Consider the following 22639-nt stretch of genomic DNA (forward strand, 5'->3'; position numbering starts at 1 on the left):
CAATCAATCAATCAATCAATCAATCAATCAATAAATCAGCTGTGCTGGTGCTGTGAAATGGCCTTTGGGAATCGAGTAGAGCTACAGCTATGAATTCAGCTCTAACATAAACATAAATCTGTCAGATTTTGTGTTTTCCTTTGTGACTAATGTGTGTTGCATTGAAGACGTGGTGCATTATTGTGGACAGTCTACTCCTACTCCTATAGTCACCTACTCACTAAGGAGGCTAGGGAGGCTAGTATGAATCACCTGCATGTAATTACAACCCGGCATTCAGACATTTTACACAATGCAAATACGATCCAGATTGTGTCTTTGGCTTAGCCAACTGATTTAGAGCCGACCGTGTTCCACCCACAGATCATGGTCTAATCTTTTGTACACAATCACAGTATTGTGTAGGCAACGGCAAGCGACCCATCGCATTTCACATAACGTTGCATATCCGAGCCTCCCTCTGTAAGGCTCCTTGTGCCTAAAACAACAACACATGGGGAGAGAAGGTGTTTACCGCCTGGCTGATAATAATAGCCATCTCAATCATCCCTGTAATCATGTTTATATATGAGAGAGCTCCTGTCTTGCCATCGGAGGATTCCAAAGTGCTTTATGATGCTGCAAGGCACATAGAACTGCGGCTTCAAAACAAGAACCATTAATTTTGTGTGTAAGTCAATAAGGCGTGCTTGAAAACAATTTCAACTTATCAGGCATTAGCATGCTTTTTTGCCCCACCCACCCATGTTCTGTATGTTGCAACATGGTGTGAAGCGTTTTCTGTCACTGGTTCACTTCTTCTTACAATGAAAAGTGGACTTTCCCAGAGCAATTCATCCCACTTCTTTGTTGATGCATCCCCAGAAAACCAGGACAGTACCATAGCAACAGGTAAACAAACAAGAGAGTCTCTCCCACAGTCCTCGTTCCTCTTTTAGACCCTTACAGTTTGCTTACCAAGCTGGCAAAGGTGCGGAGGATGCAAAATGTTTCATTCTCCACAGAGTTATAATAAGCACCTCGAACGAAAAGCCAAATCTCGTGTCACATTTTTTATTCGCAGATTAGATGCTGCCTCACACTATTGATTTATTGTTGTAGTCGGCTGACTGTGAGAGGACAAAAATAGCCTAAATGGTATTGCGAAAGTCTGCTCCAGATAATCGGAGCCCAGAACCCGGGAGATAATCAGAGCCCAGGAGACTTGTGTTCCCTTTGGGAGAAACAGGTGGCCCAGAAAGCAGAAGGAATTATTATCCCGCCTGACCATGTTGTGTCCAGTCAATTCAATGTAACGTTACAACCACAGACTGGACAACGAATGGACAACGTGACGCCATTGGTTTCTACAGACTCTAAATGAAGACTATTTTAGAGTGATGAAATGAATCATATTGGCCGGAGGGCCGGTCTTCACTCAGTAGAACCAGTAGAAAGCCTAGAAACACTTAAACAATTTCATTATCAAAATTAAAGGGACCATAATTTACTAGACGCAAATCATGAGGATTTAAAAAAGACTTGAGCGATTGAAAACAAAGCCTGTGTGTATGAAAAGGTTTACTAAGGTAATAAAATCAAGTGTAGTTCAAGTTCACCAAACCCTCTTTGAATTCCATTGAGAATATAATGTATCGATACCAGTAGAAGGTGAAATAGCTAAATCTGCTGGGCAATTAATAGGAACAGCAACTTCGACGAAAACCCGGAAGTAGCCTTCATTTCCAGCAAACGAAGTTAACCCCTTGGTTACAACCTGACCATGTTGTGTCCACTGACTTCCCTGTAACGTCCCCAGGCCAGTGTTAGCATATTCTATGTCAGGAGTCTTCAACGTTTTCAGATCAAGGACCCCTTAGCTGAGAGACAGATGAAGCAGGGACCCACTCTACATATTGTATAAATGTGTTGCAGATTTTCATCGATTTCATAGATAGATTCATAGACTTGTTTGACAGCACTGTCATCAGTCTGTTGCATTCATGTTAATGTGTATTTTCAGACATGTAAGTAACCACTTAAATCGTCGATCTTTTGTCAACTTGACCTTTCACTATGTACTTGGTCTGCTCTTTTTTACCTCTACACCAAACCTATTTGCAGAAAATAGCCGATCTACAAGCTCTCAATGCCTTGCAGCGTGAAGCGTTGAGAGCTTGTAGATCTGCTATTTTTGGCTAAAGTTATCCTCGGAATAGGGATGTGAGGGTTCAAGTTGTTAATTTAAAAGAATTATCCAATCACACAAGGATTTGGCAGCCCCCCTATAGTAACTCTGAGGACCCCTAAGGGGTCCCCGCCCCCCTGTTGAAGACCCCTGTTCTATGTTATGATTAGGGTTGGGATCCGGAAACCGGAGGAATTGGAGGAGCCTGATCCGACCTTGAGGAACAGGAATCGATTCCATCACATTTGGAACCGTTTCTGGAACATGGATTTACCACACTGTCAAGAGCTGATCTGTAGATTCACGCCTGCTATACAAATTCAATACCGGTGGTTCACAAACTTTTACATTTCAAAGGCTTTTGTTGAAAGAACATCTTGTTCTTCTCTCACTCCTCCGCTATGCTTGTTTTCTCATTTCCTCCCACATAACCCTGTTCCTGAAACCATCTCAGTTTCCTGCTGCTCCAACCGTCTCGGTCCAAAGAGGGTGTTTGTTTGTCTCTACCTTCGGTCCCTTCAAGGAGCCCTGAGGGTCCCTGGACCCCGCTTTGAGAAGCACTTTCACAACAACAGTGTCCGCAGAAAGTGGTTCTTGCGCTGCCAGTACCTTGTGCTATTCACTTCTATGGTAAAGACTTTGTCCCATGCACTTCTGTAATAAAGACTTTGTGCCATGCACTTCTGTAATAAAGACTTTGTGCCATGCACTATTATAGTAAATTAATGCGGAGGGTTCAGGGGACACACCCACAAGTGTGTAATTAAGTAAGTAAGAATGTCGGATTGTCTATCCCCTTTTCAATGCACTAGAAGCCTGTGAGATGGATTGCTCTCTGTGCTTTGCACACAACTTAGTTACCCGAGCAGTGCTATTCATATCCTGAGTTGGCGGTGCCCGGGATCTAACCCATGACCTTGCAGTCTAAAGGCGAGTGCTCTACCGACTGAGATGCAGACACAAGCGTGTCACTCGGTGCATTTATGAGAGGGGGTGTGGCTGGAGCTTAGTGAGTAGAGAGGCCAGTAATCAGAAGGCCACATACCGGTTTGCCTCTCAGCCCACCCTGTAATAATGTGTCAAAGTGTCCCTGAGCAAGACGCTTAAAGCTACTAACTGCTCACCCCCCGGCACTCATCATGTCCATCTCAGCAGCCGTGATGGCTGCTCAGAAGGCTGAAGGCTGAGGCTGAAGCTGAAGCTGAATCTTGATTTCCCCTGCGGGGGTCTAAGGTCTACACATCCTATCAAAAGGGAATGTGCAGCACTCCGTACACGAGGACCAAAGTGCTCCGCCGCTCAAAAAAAGAAAAGAAAAAAGCTTTATGTGGACACAGCCCCTAACAGTGCTTTGTTCTCTCTCCTTGAACCAAGCGCACTGTCCTTCTCTTTGTATCAGAAACGTTTTCATTGCCAGTTGCTCTTTTCGTCACAGTAAAAAGAAGGTCGTCTTGTCCTTCATTTGAACAATAGAGACAGATGCCGTCTCGCAGGTCCTCTCTGCAGCTTCAAAGGACTCAGCAGTTGAACTTTGATGTCTGCTCACAATGGCTCGTATTAAAGCATGTCCAATCCCATGCCTTCATTACAAACCTTCTCGGAACGAATCGCCACCGTCCAAGCCTGTTAAAGGACAACTTTGTTTTTTTACAGCAAGGGTTCATATTTTAGATTGTAATTAGAAAATGACAATTACAATGTTTTAACTCTCATCTTGTCTTTTTCTCTAATTACAATCTAAAATATGAACCCTTGTTGTAAAAAAAACAATGTTGTCCTTTAAGGCCGATTTATACTTGGCTGTGTTTGACACACAACACTGTTGTACGATTAAGCATTAACTTAGACAGCTCACTCCCAAAAGATAGACCATTACTGATTGCTGTGTCTAACCTGGAAGAATGAGCACAAAAGACAATATAATGAAAATGAAGAGATTGGGATTCTTTGTCGCAGAGCTAGGTCTTACTCAAGTTGTGGACTCCAGTGCAGGTCAATAAAAAAAATAGATATGTTTCTCTTCATACAGTACAGTACGGTATATTCTGTATATATCCTATGAAATGTTACTAGTAAGACGACTCAGGGCTACATGCCAATTCTTGGCCATCTGGCCAGTGATGTATATCGGACCAGTTACCCATATATGGAGACCCCTGGTACCCATATATGGAGATCCATGTACTGTATATGGAGATATGCTGTGAGAGCCCAAACATGGGCTCTCACAGTTATTCAGCTATTCGTTATGTGAAAGTCCTATGACGTCTATGACATCTGACATCATACCCTTTTATGCACATACATGGAGATCCCTGTCTGTAGAACCAGCCACACAGATATGGGCTGTCTTGGCCATATATGGATTTTGTTAGTGTGGTATGTGGCCGATGTGGCCTCCATATATGGGAATTCCCATATGAAGTCCTGTTAGATATGGGCTTAATATTGATGACACCAGGGAACTCCATATATGGGCATAAAAGGGATTCTGTTAGTGTGACATGACATCACAGTGAAGCCAGAGCGTGATGTCAGAGCAGCAAACCCATTCTGTTCAGAGTGGTTCCCCTGACATCACAGTGACATCAGAGCATGATGTCAGAGCGACAAACCCATAGAACCACAGTCAGGCGTGACAGACAGACACATACGGACAAGCTGTTCACATACTATTCTGTGACCTACAGTCGCAATTAATTATTTCCTTTTCATACTAGGCAGTGTAAAGCCCTTCTAGTCATTAAGGTGTGAACTTTTAAGTACATTTCATTGTGCACATTGGGACTCTTGCTAATGATATCCCACATGTCCAGAGCTGTGGGAGAAGCTAGCCAGTTGAATCTGAGTAGTATAGTATAAAACTCTCAACTCTACATATTTCCCCATATTTCCTTAATGTCGGAAGCCAAATGTAATTACATTGCAGGATAGACTTTCAACCCCGCACAAACACACACACACACGCGCACACGCACACACACACACACACACACACACACACACACACACACACACACACACACACACACACACACAGCAGCTGCAACTATGTACCAAAGCTTTGAGATTTGCTCGAGAACAGAACACGGCAATAAGTTATATACAAAACATAAATCATGATAATGGTTGCCTAAGCAACAATCTTCACGGATACAGACTGAACGCAGCCCTAATGAATATTGATATTTACCTCGCATTGAACTCCCAAAGCGATACGCATGCTCAGGCAAACAATGCTTCAGAGGAATGAGCAAATCACTTATGTTTGTAGAATTGACTTCTTTCCACGTTCAACCAATTATTAAATCACTTTGGCGCCACGCAGGCTCATTAGAGTTGGACAATTTGAAGTGCCGCAGGGCCTTTGTGCACATATCCCAGGATGGAATTCCATGTGTGAGATCTTTGTATGTGTGCAGTAAAATCTCTCTCTCTCTCTCTCTCTCTCTCTCTCTCTCTCTCTCTCTCTCTCTCTCTCTCTCTCTCTCTCTCTCTCTCTCTCACACACACACACACACACACACACACACACACACACACACACACACACACACACACACACACACACCCACACACACAGCTAGCAGCACCCTTGACTTCCGGTCAGTGGACTTCAAAATAAGAGTCCAACTTGTTTTCGCACGTGCCACGGGGGAGGGGGTAGCGGGGCAAAAAAATCTACTTTGCTGGGAGCCCCCCGTTTGTTAAATCAGCCCATGGGCCCACAGGATCCAAATGTCTCAACACAACCACCATAAGTTATATTATATCAATATATTGTTGGGCAGAAACCTTGTATCTCCATGAATTGTATCAAACTAGAGGGTCGCGGCCCTTCGGACCGCTCACATCTAGTTAAAAAAAAAAAAAAAAAGTAAAAAAAAAAAAAAAAAAAAAAAAAAGTAAAAAAAAAAAGTTAAAAAAAAAAAAAAAAAAGTAAAAAAAAAGAAAAATTGGGGGGGGGGGAACTGTTGTGGCGGAACTATTGTGCCGCAGCGCACGTTTCCGGTCGGACATATTTGACCGGCGGACTATTTTATACAGAGGCAAAATATGAGGGTAATAACGAATACAACTGTAGAGGTTTGGAAAGGACATCTTGCAAAGGTGACATGGGTGTTTGAATTTTTAAGCTATATTTAGTACATATGTAGTACATCTTGGCCAAGTGGTTTGCTATTTAAGTTAGCGATACATGACCCGGAAGTAGATCACTTACTCTTTTGTAATATAAAGATGAATTGCCTTAATACTTCGTCACACTACAGTGTCACACAAAAGTAGCTAAAATAGCCAATCTACAAGCTCACAACACGTTGCGACGCCACAATGCGTTACGGTGTGCCCGCAGCTTGGCTCTATTTTTGTTATTTTTGAATTAATCGTTTTTGTGAAGTCTATGTGTGAGTTTTATAAATATTTAACCAATGAAAAGTATAAACAAGAGCTCGTTGTGACTAGATAATAGCTATCTATGCTGGATCCATTGGAACGCGTGAAAAGTTAAGGGTTTTGGACAAAGAAGGTTTGGCCCGACGATAACACTCTACCATACAGATTGGACAAAAAAGCATTTTATTCACTAAAACCTGTGCCATAGTGCAGCTGTTACACACCGGATCTGTCCGTGTGGTGCCAGACAGACGCTGTTGTGGATGAATCCTGCCCTTTGTTGTGCCGTTGGTCTGTAGCCGCAGGCCTGCGGTAATGAGTCCCCCTGTGGAGTTCATCCGTTATGCCGCTCTCCAACTAGCTACAGGGGTTTTTCTCCTTTCCACGTGTGTGGAAAAAACTCAGAGCTGTATGGTAACCCAGCCACTTAATCTTTTGAACGCACAGCCATGCGCCTTCCAGCATGATTTGAAAAAGTACTGGATATCCGCTTACTTTGTCTCTAATAGCAAACAGGTGCTGTGAGGCTATGGATTCTGCAGGGCCGTTTGTAGTGTAATATAGTTTTCCTTATACGACAGTAGTTGCGTTTCCATAAGCTTATTCGAAAATAGGAAGCGAATTATCAGGAATTTGCATTAAGACAAAGCGAATTTAGCCTGTTTCCATTTGCGGGTGTCATTCGAATTAGCGACGGTCGCATGAGCCGACTCAGCGCCGTTACCGAGTTATGTGCCGTTATGGACAGAATAGTAAATCTTCGATCCCCCGACTTTCGGCACCTCCACACGGTCCAGCTGAACACAGCAAAGCAATTAATTTATTTGCATTTATTGGCTGACCCGTTTCCATTCACTAATGCGCTTTTTTTTTCTCGATAAAGCCTCAAAATCCACCTCCTCCAAGCGCATAAATAATAATAAAAAGAATAATGAAAGTTTATTCGAATTTTGAAGTGTTTCCATAAAAAGATTTATGTGCAAAAGCCACTAGTGCCTCAGGCCCTGTGCCGGAGAGCGACATAATTATTTTTTTATTCCTAGTTAGTGGAGTTAAGGGCTGTCCAAAAACATATTACTGTAAAGAGAACTATAATTATGCGAGCGTCTGCCATCGACACTGATGCTGTACGTGAGTGACTGATGTGTAAGTAAATTCGGATGGATTTTGATTGGCTGTCGGTGTTTCTATCAGTCACTGTCATCGTTATAGTACTGCATGTGTAGATCAGCTATTTTTCGTTAAGAAATGTTGTGTTGAGGGCAGGTCTCGGATTTCGTCATTTTAGGGGCAAGGCCACTTGGCCTTTGATGTTGTTCAGTGTTTGATGACACAAAAGCCAAATGCCAGGGCAGGAAGGCCATCAAATAAAACAAGATTTTGGTCCACTGAAAGAATTAATTGAATTTAAAGGTTAAGATTTAAAATTGTAGACTATCTGCTGTGAAATAAATAAATAAATAATGGTATTTACAATCTGATCCATGCTCAGCCCTGCACCAATACTGGATTGGTTTAAAAATGGGGACTCAACAAAAGACACTGGTCTACATGACAAGTAAGATACACTGGTGTGTTGGCAAGACAGAGACAGAGGAGAAAGTGGTACAGTCAGCTGGGGCATTAAGGGCAATGTGGCACTCAGGGAATGCCATTTTTGGAGGGGCACAAGGCCAAACTGAGGAACAAGTATTATAGGAAACCCCAGTCAACAAAGTATATAATAAGGTTTAGGTGCTTAATGATGCTTTGGATCGCATGGTCCTTCAGCAGTGAGTTGAGGCCCCTATTAGTATGTGTGGACAGGTTACATTTGTACATGCTCAGTGATGTAAGTGGATAAATGAACATTTTGCTGTGTGCCATTTCAACAAAAGTAGTGTGTTCATCACAGCCGTTCAGGTTAATTCAAGTGGACTCAGAGAGTGTCCATAACGTCCTTTCATTAATGCTGGCCATATCGGTCACAAGCTCGAGCCACACTTAATTCCTCGCGCCGGTCCCCCTACGCGCTTACATTGTGCCGTGGGCTGTTCTACAGAGAGTGGAAATGTCACACAGGCGAGTGATGCGGTCCCATAGGTAATGCAGACACGGCTGATTGGCTTTGATCTACCGCTGCAGGTTTCCTACCAGAGTTCAGGATTCAGGTCAAGGTCGGTCGATTACATGGGATTTGTAGCTGGGGACTGTCACTCCCATTATGAAGCCTGATGCCTCGGTATGACCATAGAAGCACGCGCACGCACACACGCACGCACGGCGCACGACACACTCACATACGCACACACACACACACACACACACACACACACACACACACACACACACACACACACACACACACACACACACACACACACAATACAGTGGACATGTTCTCCTTTTCTTTCTATAGTTCTCTCTTTGTCTCTGTCTCGCTATCTCTTTCTTCCTCTCTCTGTCTCTCTCTCTCTCTCTCTCTCTCTCTCTCTCTCTCTCTCTCTCTCTCTCTCTCTCTCTCTCTCTGATAGTCCATATTGCTCTTCCTCTCCCCTCTATCTCTCTGTGTCTCTCCCTGTCTGTCTGTCTGTCTGTCTGTCTCCCTGTCTCTCTTTCTTTGTCTCAACATGTCTCCCTCTCAGTCTCCCTGTGTGTGTGTGTGTGTGTGTGTGTGTGTGTGTGTGTGTGTGTGTGTGTGTGTGTGTGTGTGTGTGTGTGTGTGTGTCTCTCTCCCAGGCACACGCAGACATAAACATCAAAGGGGGCTTGAGCCCCTGCCCTTTTACCCGTCTGTAAAAAAGTCCCCTCTAAAGACCATGAATGCAGTTTTTACTATGGTGAAAGAAATGCAAACGCCCCCTTTCCACGCCATACGCGATGGCAGCATTCAAGAGAATTGCCTTGTCTAAACTCTCCTGAACTTGAAGGCAGCATCTGATGCTGCCTTTCTCTGTGTAGAAATGCATGCCGTATGCCACAATGCGACACGTTGTGAGCTTGGAGGTCTGCTATTTTTGATATTTTCAACAAAAGGCCCTTTCAGAAATGTCAGCCCCTGCCTCTCCAACATTCTCTCCCTCCTCTTACCTCGTACTCCACGTACTCCTCCTCCTCCACCTCGTAGGAGACCGTCTGGATCTTCACGTGGTCCAGGTCGTCGGGCAGCTTGTCCGGGGGCGGGGCCTCCTCCCCTCCCCCGCCGCCGCTCCTCTCCTCCTTCCCCTCGGGCTCCTTCTCACCCCCCTTCTTCTCCGTGAAGGTGGTCTCGCAGCACTCGCCGCCGCTTTTGTATTCCTTGGCGCTGTCCTTGCTGTCCTCCTTGTACAGGATGAAGTTGGGCTTGTAGAAGGCCTCCACCGCCAGGTGCAGTGAGGTGGCGTCCAGCACCTGCTGGGACTTGGTCTTGTTGCCGTTGGCGTTGTTGACCCCACCGCCGCCCCCTCCTCCCCCTCCTCCTCCCCCGCCGCCCCCCACGAAGTAGTTGATGATGTTCTGCTGGTACTGCTGCTTGCCGGGGAAGTCGCCGCCGTAGCCGTTGACCGCGTGCTTGCTGTTCTTGTCCAGCAGGGGGTTCTGCAGCTCGCTGAGGTTCTCCATGGTGGTGGTGGTGGTGGGGGTGGTGGGGGTGGTGGGGGTGGTGGGAGGAGGTGGAGGAGGAGGAAGAGGGGATGGGAGGGTTAGGGGGGTGGGGGGAGGAAGGGAAGGGAGCGAGGAGGCGGTGGCACGGAATGAAGTGCTCGACGAAGGCAGCTCGCTGGGGCGTTAACGCTGATTGTCACTCCCGACACCTGCAGGGAGAGAGAGAGAGAGAGGGAGAGAGAGAGAGAGAGAGAGAGAGAGAGAGAGAGAGAGAGAGGGGAGAGAGAGAGAGAGAGAGAGAGAAAGCAGGAGAGGGTGATTGATTTGAGATGCTTCAGGAGTTGACATTTTGCCAAACAATTAACTCATCTCAGATCACAGCTTTAGCAGCAGCAACGACTCCTCGCGGTGTTCCTGCATGGAGTCATTCACCTTTGCAGGTGCTTCAAATTCTGTCCGTGAATGTATCGTCGCTGTCGGGCGGAAAGCTCATAGTCCAAAACTGTTACCTTTCAGAATTCAAATCCAAAAAGTAGCAAAGGATTTAGAAGATCTACAAGCTCAAAATGAGTTTTGAGCTTGTCTATCTTCTATTTTTGCTACTTTTGTGTAACACAAGTTAATTTACGAAAAAACATAAAAATATGAAGATACAAGGTTTCTGTCTCGACAGCAACGACATGTGCCACCAGTGTAGTGTCACGACACATCAAATACTTGTCACCAACTTGAAAAGCCCCATTGAACACTGAACTCTGCAGCTCAATCAGGAAAGACACCGAAAGTGATGGTAAAATTATAATATTCATAGATAGATGGCCTTGGAGGTGGAGGGGAGGTACAAGGGTGGAATAGCATCGACCGAAATTACGACAAAGTTGCACATCAGAAAAAGAGACCTACGGTAGATAGCTTTCAGCTATTATGGTAAAAAAAATCCAGATTGTATTTGCACAAGAAACAGAGGGAAGTGGAGCTCTGTACACTTTATGTGTACATTTTATATTTGTGTGGTTTTTGATATTTATTGTTACTTTCACTCTCATTCGTTATTTAAAATATAAGCTTGGACAAATATGTATTTATTTCCTTCCTTTATACCTGGCGTGAACGTGTGATATTACAATAAACTGAAGTTATATGTATACTCAGGGCTGTATTTTGAGTTCCGGCTTTCCGACATGCAGATTTCCGAACTCTAATTCGGGGTGATGCTGCTCAGAAGATGCAAGTGACGTCATTTTGTAGTTGAACCAGATTTCACAGACAAAATGTTTGGTGTTCGGAGACAATATGGACAGGCCTTTAAGTTAAGGCATAAGAGCTGGTACTCAAGACAATCAAAATAGAGCCTGTGACATGTGTAAAGAGAGACTGAACAAAGTTGTCTTCGCCTTGAACTCATAGGCTTAGACAGGGGTTTTCAACATGTTTCAAGTGAAGGACCCGCTAGCTGAGAAAGAGATGAAGCCCCCACTATATACTTAATATACCGTAGATATTGTGTTGTAGATTAAACTTTTTCATAGATGTCATAGACTGTCTTACTGGTTTGATAGCACTATCATCAGTGTTGTGTCGGATTCACGTTTATGTGTATCATGATTTAACCACTTAAACCGTCAATAAACAGTCTTAGCGCTTAGACTTTCTGTGCACAGGTGTGCACGTGCGTGTGTGTGTGTGTGTGTGTGTGTGTGTGTGTGTGTGTGTGTGTGTGTGTGTGCGCGTGCGTGCGTGCGTGCATGCGTGCGTGTGTGCGTGCGTGCGTGCGTGCGTGCGTGTGTGTGTTTAAATGCGTACACTACATTGTGACAGCCTGACAGGTGAGTGGGAGCTGTGTTATGTTTGGTGGGTGTGGCGTTCATGTCAAGTTGTTTTGTCATATATCATTATAGAAGATGAACTCTGCGTCCTCTCTGCCTGACAAGCCTCAAAGACACGACTCAATTTCACTCAGCTACACTCAATTTCCCCGTGACAATTACCATTATGATGATAATGGAACTTTTATCTAGTCACCCATGTGCGACTCACAGGCCTGTTTCCCACTCTGCATTGCGACGCTCGGCTGCGTTGCCCCAGCTGCCTCTTGCAATGCGTTGCCACCCACTAACAGATTTATAAATCCGCAATTAATCACAAACAACTAAAGCAGATTATTTGTTTGGGGGGGGGGGGGGGGGATCCTAACCCAGTTGTCAGTGGATTGGCTTACGGTAATATTTTGAGAAGCGTGGAGACGGAGTTTATTGCTGACGGCAGGCGACATGATAATCCATAATGCAGATTGGCGGCGTGACCATGGATTGTGGATGATGATGATGAGCTCCTGGCATGCGAAATGAATGAACAACTTTTGGTTGATTTTTCATTTTCTCCCCAATTTAGTCCATTGACAAGTCCCACATGTGTATAATCCCTGTCACCGCCAGCCACTACTGTTGGTCATGTGGGAGGGAATTCAAGGCACGTGCACACGAAGACATCAAAGAATTTGTACTCTGTGAAGAAATCCATGCCGTACGCCGCATAGTTAAAGAGTGCAGGGTCGAGCACTGAAAATAACTGATCTACAAGCTCTCAACGCGTCGTTCTGCGACATGTTGTGAGCTAGTACAGTAGATCAACTTTTTTCTCTGTTTTTGCCCAAAAGTGCCCTTTTAGGAAATGTCTGCCCCTGCCCCTTTAACATTCTCTGCACATCTAAAGAGCCGTTCTCAAACTATGGGTCCCTTTTTTTCTAGCTTTCATGTATGGTCATTTGGGGGTCCGAGCGAACCAGTCGGTAATGTTACATCGCGTCGCAATCGAAATGTAACACTGCGATGGTACAGATGGAACCAAATGGACTAGTGGTCCATAAATGTGTACCACCCGCTGATATTAAACATATACGTAGGAAATCGTTTATGAACAGTTAAAATCAGTTTGTGTTTCACAGCCTCTGCTTACAAGGGTTTGTGAATGCGTGTGTTGGCTTCAACGGCTTCATGGCTTCTGCACTCTTCTGTAACTTGTTGGGGGCGGAGCTGTGTGTGTGTGTGTGTGTGTGTGTGTGTGTGTGTGTGTGTGTGTGTGTGTGTGTGTGTGTGTGTGTGTGTGTGTGTGTGTGTGTGTGTGTGTGTGTGTGTGTGTGTGTGTGAGCCCATAGCACTTAGCGTAGCACTCGCCAGACAGACAACCAGAGTCAGATCAGTTATCAAGATTCGGATCACGGAATTCTTGTTGTTTACTATGTTAAAGTACTACTAGCAACTATGGAAGGCCGAAGGCAGGAGGGGTGCTTTGATCAGGGTCGCCAAAAACAATCCCTCATAATATGTGGTCGTGCTAGAAAAAAGTTTGAGAACCCCTGCTGTAGTAGAGTGAAGACAACCACTTGTCCTTCGATAACACATGGAGCCGCCAGCTGCTGCTTCTCACCGGATGTGTTTTACTGGGAGGACATAACGAGCATTAAACTATATAAGAACTGGAGAGGGCACAGAAGGTCCCTGGCCGCTAATTTCAATGAAAAATTGCTCACCGAGCCAGCGCATACTGTCCCTGGAAGTAATTACCTATCTCCATACCAGAAGGGCATATGTATATGACATATTATGTGCATTAGTGCAGTGGTTCTCAAACCTTTTCATGTCAAGGACCCCCAAATCAACACATGTTAGCCCACACAGACCCTTGTGTGAAAATATATGCCAGGCAGGGACCCCCATAAAAGAAGATTTTTTTTACTGCCATACCAGTGATTCTCAACCATTTTCATTTCAAGGACCCCCAGTTTGATATGCATTAGCCCACGGATACCATTTTGTATAGCACTCCTCTCATTCAGTCATTCTAACTCCACCTCTGCTATCTGCTGATTCATAATCATGTGATAAAAGATTGTTGTTTTGCCTCAGCCTTATCTAGCCGGGATAGGGTTTTATTAAGATAACCAGCAGTGTCCCCCAGGGGGAGACAAAATCTCTTTGCCAAACAATGTCAATCTAATTAGTAGGGCAGGAGAGAGGCGCCACCACTGAACGACATGTTTTCAATACCTATTTTTTAGGACCCTTATGGTGTCTAGTTATGATTTCTTCTTGTTGCCGTGGTCAACTAATGTCCCATGGGGTTCATTTTGAATGATTTCTTGCACCTACCCATTCGCTTACTATACAGGAAAAAAAGACCACAGCAACAAGAAGAAATCATAACTAGACACCATTAGGGTCCTAAAAAAACTGTTTTAAAAAAAAAGTGACGTTCAGGTGCTGGTGGAGCACTCCTGTCCTACTAAATAGCTCACAAGACTTTTTTGACAAATCATTGCCTGTTTGCTGTTTCAGCCGAATGTTTGTCTATAATGCCCCAGTATAGGCCAGGGATGCTCAGGTTCACATGGTTACCATGCTGGATGGGTTAGACAGGAGGGGGAGAGACTGCTCTGTATCCTGGTCATGTACATATCGTAGGTATCACATATTATCCTCATCCGTCAGATGCCAGCGCTGGTATACATCATGGAACTCATTGAGATCCATGTAGCGTGTTGGTTATGTAATTTCGTTCCACTGTGGAGAGATTGGAAAAAAATCTCCTGGCGGGCATGGCGGAACATGCTCAGCAAAGGAGAAGAATTGATCAAGCGTGGAGCGGCCTTTCTGCAAGGTTTCATCAACACCATCACATAACCATCACCATAATCAGCATCACCATCACAACCACCACCACCACCACCACCACCACCACCACCACCATCATCATCCTCATCATCATTATCATCTCCATCTCTCCCTTGCTCCCTCCACCAATTGTTCACAGTGGTGGAAAGTAACTAAGTACATTTACTCAAGTACTGTACTTAAGATTTGGAGTATTTCCAATTTGCAATACTTCTACTGCACTACATCTCAGAGGCAAATATTGTACTTTTTACTCCACTGCAATTACAGCTACACTAACTAGCTACTCTTTACTTTGTTGGTTGTGATTATTATTACAAAACATACATTAACCACTTCAGCCCTATATATACTTTGGCTATTTGAAAATAGCCGATCTATAAGCTCAAAACACATCACGGCACGTTGTGTTGTGAGCTTGTAGATCTGCTATTTTCAAAAGGTTTTTAGACATTTGAAAACTTGTGGAATGAGGCATTCTGTATATTCAGTACTTTTTTATGCCAATTCCTCCCTACTTTTACTCAAGTACACATCTTGAATACTGGATTTTCACTTGTAAGGGTGCCCTCACACCAAAATACCTAGAGTTGAATCTGCCAATGCATTTCAATGAGAATGGAGCGTTTGTTGCCACTTGCCAGTAGAGGATTTCTGCAGAAAAAAAAACAAAAACGCTCCATTCTCATTGAAATGCATTGGCGGATTCCACTCTAGGTATTTTGGTGTGTGGGCACCCTAACAGAGTATTTCTACATTACAGTATTGATACTTTTACTTAAATAAAACATTTGATTACTTTCTCCACCACTCCTTGTTTACTCCCCTACGAGAGCATTCTTTCCATCGTTCTCTTCTTTTGTATCTCTTGTTCCCACGCGTACATCACGCATGCTGATAGGCTGTAGTCCTACACCGTCTCCATACAGTAGGGCTCTCCATCTCTCTGCCTGCCTTGCCTGCGGCACACAGCAGCAGCAGCCTCAATCCGTACATGTACTGTCTTTTTTTTCCTGTTGCTTTTCCTGGTCTCAGCTCCTTGTCTCACTGCTGCACAATCCATCCTCTCTCTCTACACTCATGCATAAAACAGCATCCTCTAAGTCTCACACCGGGGCTCAACTTGGACCACCGTGGGCTGCGAAAGGTCAGGAGAGTTCTACCAGAACATGCTCTGTCTCGGCATAACCGAAGGAACTGACTTCCTAATGATTAATAAAATGTGCATGAGCACATCCTCATACGTGGCCTCCCTGGGCAAGGTGCAACGTAGAAGACAAGTGCATTCCGAGGACAAACACTCCTTCAGTCTGAGTTGCGAAATCATGCAAAAAATGTGCTTTTGCAGATTATTCTGAAATGATGATGCAGCATAGCTAAAAGCAACTTTACCAAACTCTGTGCTTAAAAAAGAATGAGAGAAAGAAAAGAGCCTGTTTTGTTGAGATGATAAATATTGCATCATGAATTAGTCCGAGAACTACTGCTGAAAGTGTCTCACCTGGGGGTATAGGAAGAACAGGCATAAAGGAAGTTCTGGACAACGTGTAGCCTTGTACCTTCTGGCTAGACACTTTCGGCTCTAGTTCTTTTCCCAGACTTCATCTCCTCGTGAGATGGAGATACAACTGGGAAGGAGGTTACAGCATGTTCACCTGGAACAATTTGACTCTGCTATTGACGGTGACATAATAAAGTGGATCTTGTACACAAACATCCAAATGACCACTGTCCCTATTTTGACATCGCTATTGGGTATGTCATTATAGACAAAATAAAATGTCAAATTATAAAAAATTATAAACATTTTAAAAATATAAATAATTCCAAACTATTGGTCTTAAATGGTTTTAACAACATATCAATATCCTGGACAATTAAGCCACTTTCCACTTTGCCCTCTAAAGGTCAAATTAAATCTCATTTTCCTCTGTATTCCCCAAGGTGCCAAAACAACACCTCAAGCTGCACGTCAGCTTTGACATATAGATGAACACTAATGAACCCATCGCTGTTCTTCACCCAGAGATGACACGGCCCTAACAGCCTGTCAACGGCCCCCTTGCAGCACAGTGTGGCGTCTACAATCTGACACAGGAATACCACAACACTCGACCCAAAACAGTCGCCTCCGGCGTCTGTCTCTGCCTGGTATTCCTAAACGTAACCTCAGTAAACTTTACCTAAGCGGTTAAACTGAAACGTATTCCTAACCTTAATGTCAGTAAAACGTGTAACGTAAAAAAAGAAGAAAATAAAAGAGTTAAAAAATTATAATCTTAAAGACTGTTTTCATTGTGATACTGCTAAATAGGAATTTAAAGTGTACTACGTTCCATTGATCCAAGCCAGAACACAATGCAATTGATTGATCATAACATGCTGTGAGAATGCATGCGGCCCTTCATCTGACCACTCATGTTAAGTGGTCAGATGGGTGGGCCGCGAACGCTTTAGAGGTTTTCAAGTGGACCCTGATCCAGAAAAGGTTGAGAACCACTGTACAAACACCTCTAAAACCAATCCAGAAGCTTTACTATTTCTGTCCCTGCAACAGTCACCTTTCCTCTCCTTACTCTCCTGGTGTAGACACTGGCTGCTTTGTTCCCATCCTGTTGCACAGAGATGCACTACAATAATTGCTTTGTTTTGTTACCATTCTCGCAAATAGGTCTCTGTTGTTGTTGCAGGGAAATGGAAATTTTAGTGTGAATAACTTCTAACTACAGTATATCACGCATAATGAGCTATATAGGACACTAAACAGTCAATGGGGACAAGTGTCACGGGAGAAAACATGGTTCTCTTTGTGTGCTTGCGCAGGCACATGCTAACATATGTATGTGGGCGAGAGAAAGAGTGAGGGAGAGATACATCATCCTTATATTGTTTTTCTGCGTCTAGCCTTGCAGGGAGACATATGGAGGCCGAACAAACAAAAAAAGCCAGTAGGCACAGCTGAGAGGAAGAGAAGAGAAATGCTTTGGCCAGCAGAACAATTCACAGAGAGAGAGAGAGAGATAGACAGACAGAGAAAGAGAGCGCGAGAGTGAGTGCACGCCTGTGCACCTCGCTGCTGTGCTGTTGTGTAACAGAGATCGCAGACCTGTCTGACACGAAGAGAATAGATCGGCGAACAACCAGGTGTGGGAGTGAGGTTGTCATCATCACATGACATGTGTGTCCATGGGATGGGCTGCGAGCGAGCTTGTGTGTGTGTGTGTGTGTCTTAAGCCCATTAGACTCCAGTCAGCACACTATCCGTTTCCCTGTGTCAGCCTCGTTGCCAATCAGCCGGCTGGACCCTTGACCTTGCACGCCAAGAGCTGGCATCGTAAGTGGGGAGGGGGGGGGGGGGGGCTGGGGGCCCGGCGATGTGTCACACGACAGAATACCAATGTGTATTGTTATCCGTCCGCCATGCTTACAAAGTTGCGTTGGCCCTGTGGCCGGGACTCCCGACGGGGGGAACACTACAATGCCAAACGGTGACACCTGCTGTGTTACTCTGGAGCTCATTATTTCCTCGTCTGTGGTCTGGTATTTCTGGAATCTGTGTTTTCTCTAGCGGACCCGGTTCGTCTTATTACCTTACCTTAACTCGCTTTACTTTTGCCTTATCTTATCCTGCCTGCGTCTGACTGTCGGGATCCAGTTGAATCGCAGGACTGTTCCCTTGGTAATGGCACCAACTTAATAACCACAAGAACCGTAGTGTTCCTATTATGGGGCAGACATTCTGTCGAATGTCCGCCCAGTGTGATGCGAATCGCCGCGTTGCAAGCTTGTAGATCGGCTATTTTCTGCAAAGGCAGACCACACTTTTATAAGTGCCCTTGGGGACCCCAGTCAACTGGGTACCTAGGGTTTAAGTGGTTAATCGTTCTGCAATCACAATTCTAAAGTGGTGACCACACAGCAAAACTCCTGAGTGCTAATTAATCCCGAAAGGGGGCATTTTTACACTCCCCAGAGTTAAATTAACACAGGATTTTCCAGTGCGAGGCTTCAATCTGCATATCAAGGTTAATACCTTATGCCAAAGTAGTTACAGATTATCATTATATTATGCGTTCAAAAGGGGCTTACAAGTGCAGAGATTATCAGCTCACCGCACTAAAGCTGCACAACGAATCTCTGAGGCAAATCTCCCCCGCGTGAACCTGAGCGGCACGAGAGACCAAAAGAAAGATGAAGTGCCTGAGCAGATGACGTGACTAATGGGTTTTTAGGGCCACGCTGGCAGATCCTTTTATGCAGAGACGACGTTATCATCAAGGAAAAACGGGGGCCGGGGGAAAAAATGGCATTATCCACTTGAACTGAGAGTGACTCCGCTTTCCTCTGGTCACAAAACGTTGAACCCCTTAGCGTGATCTCTCACCACAGAGCTGATAAAACATTTAGCACTTGAACCCTAAAGTGTCCCTATTCTGGGCGTGTCATATAGGAATATTCAGCGAAAAATGTGTGATTGCAGCACTACAAGCTCACAGGGCATCAAGCTTGTAGCCTACTGTAGTTTGGCTACCTGTGGTAAAGAGATTAGATGTAGAGGGGGAAAAACTGTTGCTTTTCAGGATTAAAACGCAAAAATAGCAAAAGCAGCAAATCTACAAGCTCAAAACACATCACTTCGTGCCACGTTTCAAGCTTGTTGATCTGCGACTTTGGATGCTTAATGTGACGCTGTAATATGATCAAGTATAGGGCGTTAATTTACAAAGAAACACAACAAGTTAGAATATAGAGATAAAAGAGCTTTCTGCCCCGACAGCAACGATAATATGTTTTATGTGATTAAAGCTTTTTATATTTGCACAAGCATTTCTCCTCGTATCGCCTTTTCTCCTCCACCTCCTCCTCCCCATCTCTCCTTGATGTCTGCTCCCTCTCTCATCTCCTCCCCGGGCTTCTGTGTTTTGGTCTCCTCCAGATGATTTACAGATCTCCTTGATGCGTTAATGTTCCGCCTCACATCTCCATCCTCAGCCCATGCATAATTGAAGGGGGGGATGATGTCGATGGCGTCCATACACATGGCTGGCTGTCTGTCTGTCTGTCTGTCGCCAATGTTACAATGGGGGTTTGTTTTCGAAGAGGTGCGGGCCCTGCTTGACCCGCTGTTATCGATTGAGCCCTCCCCTCATTAAGGTGATGTACTGCAGTAATGACAAGGTTTGATTGCTTTGGTTTGTTCAAAAACCACAGCCTTGCAGATGATGGATCATTGAGGCCTCAGTGTGATCTTTTTGTTTTTTTGTTTTAACGATCTGGTGTTGTGTGAAACCATTTCTTCTGACAGGTTTAAGCGTTTAAACTGCTGCAAGAGTATGAATATGATCCTTAAATATATTTTCCATTTGATCTCCTTTGTAAAGACCTTTGTTTGTTCTGCGAGTTATCTGTTGTTCTCAATACTGTAAAGCACGAATGGCATATTTATTTATTTACACATTTTTAGCAGGTGGACATGTCGTCCTCAATGAAACGGGCACATAATAACAATAGTAGGCTAATACAAAACTGCCTATTCAACTGCCTTGAATTGGTTGAGAAAAAAGAAAAGAAAAGAAGGGGGGAAAAAGCTCTCTGTAACTCTGTTACCACAGTAGCCTATATAAAGTAAAAGTAAATCCCATCTAATACTGTATAGGACACATTTAAACTGATTTACATTGCGAAACTGGCAAACTGCACGCCCCCGGCCCCATCCCCATTCCTACCCCCACGCAGTCTAGGTAGGCAAACTCCCCTGGGCTCTGGGGGCAGATAAAGGAGTTGTGAAAGATAGGCTGACAGGTGTGGTGGCGGTGGCGGTGGGGCTGCGAGCGTTCTGGCTTTCCAATCATCTGCGCACGTTTTGATTTCATTTGACCCGCGCTCCACCATTCCACGATATTGTACGCTTTCACATCAGAGAGGCAGAAAGGTTTAATTGAACAAAGCCTCTTGAAATTGAAAAGCCTATGAAAAGAACGAATAGAAGAAAATACAAGACAAATCCAATTCCACGTAGCCAGGCATTTCTAGACTCTGGATGTACGGAGTGGTTCTCTCTGACTCTCTGACCGAGACCGTTATTTCAGGAATACATATTTAGCCTAATCTGTCATAATCTCCCGATTCTAGGCTACTGGACAACAGATCTCATCTGTGACTCCACGACCGAGCATCTAAATAACAACTCAAAACGCACTGTTTATTACAGAGAGGAAGGGAGTATGTAGCCTTACGCTCCATCACTCTCCATCACTTGTTAGCAGCGCAGAGACGCACAGAGTTCTTTGTCAGCGCCACACTCCCACACCTCAGACTCAGTCAGAAGAAGCAATATAATCGGTAATCTACCATTTAAGATGAAGAAGTAGCCGATCAATTCTGAGTGCAGCGGCCGTGAAATTCGATTAAAGGCACAATTTCGCACCAAAAAAAGAAAGAAAATGCCACACAACAACATACGACCCGAATCCAGCAGCCCAACACCTCACGCACGCCAAATGCGATGTTATACAGGCGAGTTCAAACAAAAAATAAATAAAAACACAGTAATGCCTCATTCACACTGCAGATATATAGTTGAACGTTTTGCTTGCTTGGTCAATGTTATCTCAATGGAAACCAGCTTTAAAGCTTTCAAAGCTTTGTTCTGTGTAGCCTATGTCCTGTATCTTTAAAGCTGGTTTCCATTGAGATAACATTGACCAAGCAAGCAAAACGTTCAACTATATATCTGTAGTGTGAATGCAGCATAAGGCTATTGCGGCTAGATTATGGTGCCCAAACTGCCCGTGTGATCTTACCTTTCAATTCCGTTCAGTCCAAATGTTTGGCAGACGCGCGACTTGCTCGTGTTTGTCCGTGCATGGCTGTGGCGCTGATGATGATGATGGTCTCGCCCTTGAATGGAGACACATGTTTGAGACTTTCTCCTGTGGATCGAGGCTACAGTTAACTGACTCCATCCAAGTCCTCTATAGCCTGCCCTACGGCTACGATATCTCTCCAGGTCTGACTCCTCGATCCGTGCGTCAAATATGTTGATTCAAGTCTCTCTCAATTTCTGAATCTCGCTCTTCTAGACATCAACATTCGTCTATATAGCTGTTAGCCTAAAATCCGACTTCATATAAAGTCGTCGTCGGCTTGCCGTTATGGATTTGGAAAGTTAAGGCGCGCCGCCTCCCCTGAATCACCGATCCCAGCGTGTGGAGGTTGGAGAAGGAGGAGAGAATGAGACAAGAGGATAAACAACGCGCGCCCTCCTCCCGGGAGGAAAATGAGACTAGGCAGAGATATTCGTAGACCATTACATGCTTCTGCGTTCTTACTACTTCTTACCACGTTTTAATCCTAAAAGAACGGCTTGATCAGTCCAAGTCTTAAACAAAAACATATAAGCGAGTGGTCATCACCGTCCACCAGACGTGCCACAATGCGTCTCGTTCGGACCGTCACCCTTCGGTGTCACACGTCAAGCTCGCAGCCAGGGCAGACAGACAAAAATGGTAAACACACGTTTTCTAAAACGAAGATTTTAATTAGCCTATTGTGAGTTTATTGCAGGGTATTTCGTTGTAAAAGGCAGTCGCAATTGGCCAACATGGATGAGGTGCGCGGTGTTACGCATGTGATATGGGACAGCAACAGCATATCTTTTCTTTTTTTTTCTTTTTTTTTTTAACTCTTAACTTTTATGGAATAAGATAATAACAATTTTAATCCTGGGTAGACCTAAAACTATGTTCAGTGCATGTGATGATGTTTGCTATTGTGTTTACAGCAGGGTACAGGCAACCTTAGGCACGGGTGCCAACATTGCCACAGGGGAGGGTGATCTGCATGG

General features: G+C 44.5%; 1 protein-coding gene across 1 annotated transcript in view; it reads right to left on the reverse strand.

Moving 5' to 3' along the window:
- Positions 1–10141, reverse strand: part of syndig1l (synapse differentiation inducing 1-like) — a gene marked incomplete at both ends in the record, with an annotated part of 77643 nt that extends 67502 nt beyond the window's left edge. The window contains one exon of the mRNA XM_080744464.1: positions 9632–10141. Coding sequence (XP_080600590.1) covers positions 9632–10141 — 510 coding nt within the window. The remainder of the gene's footprint in view (positions 1–9631) is intronic.
- Positions 10142–22639: the final 12498 nt, after the last annotated feature.

The sequence above is a fragment of the Nannobrachium achirus genome (assembly GCF_963921795.1).
Source record: "Nannobrachium achirus genome assembly, chromosome: 16".
NCBI classification, from domain to species: Eukaryota; Metazoa; Chordata; class Actinopteri; order Myctophiformes; family Myctophidae; genus Nannobrachium; species Nannobrachium achirus.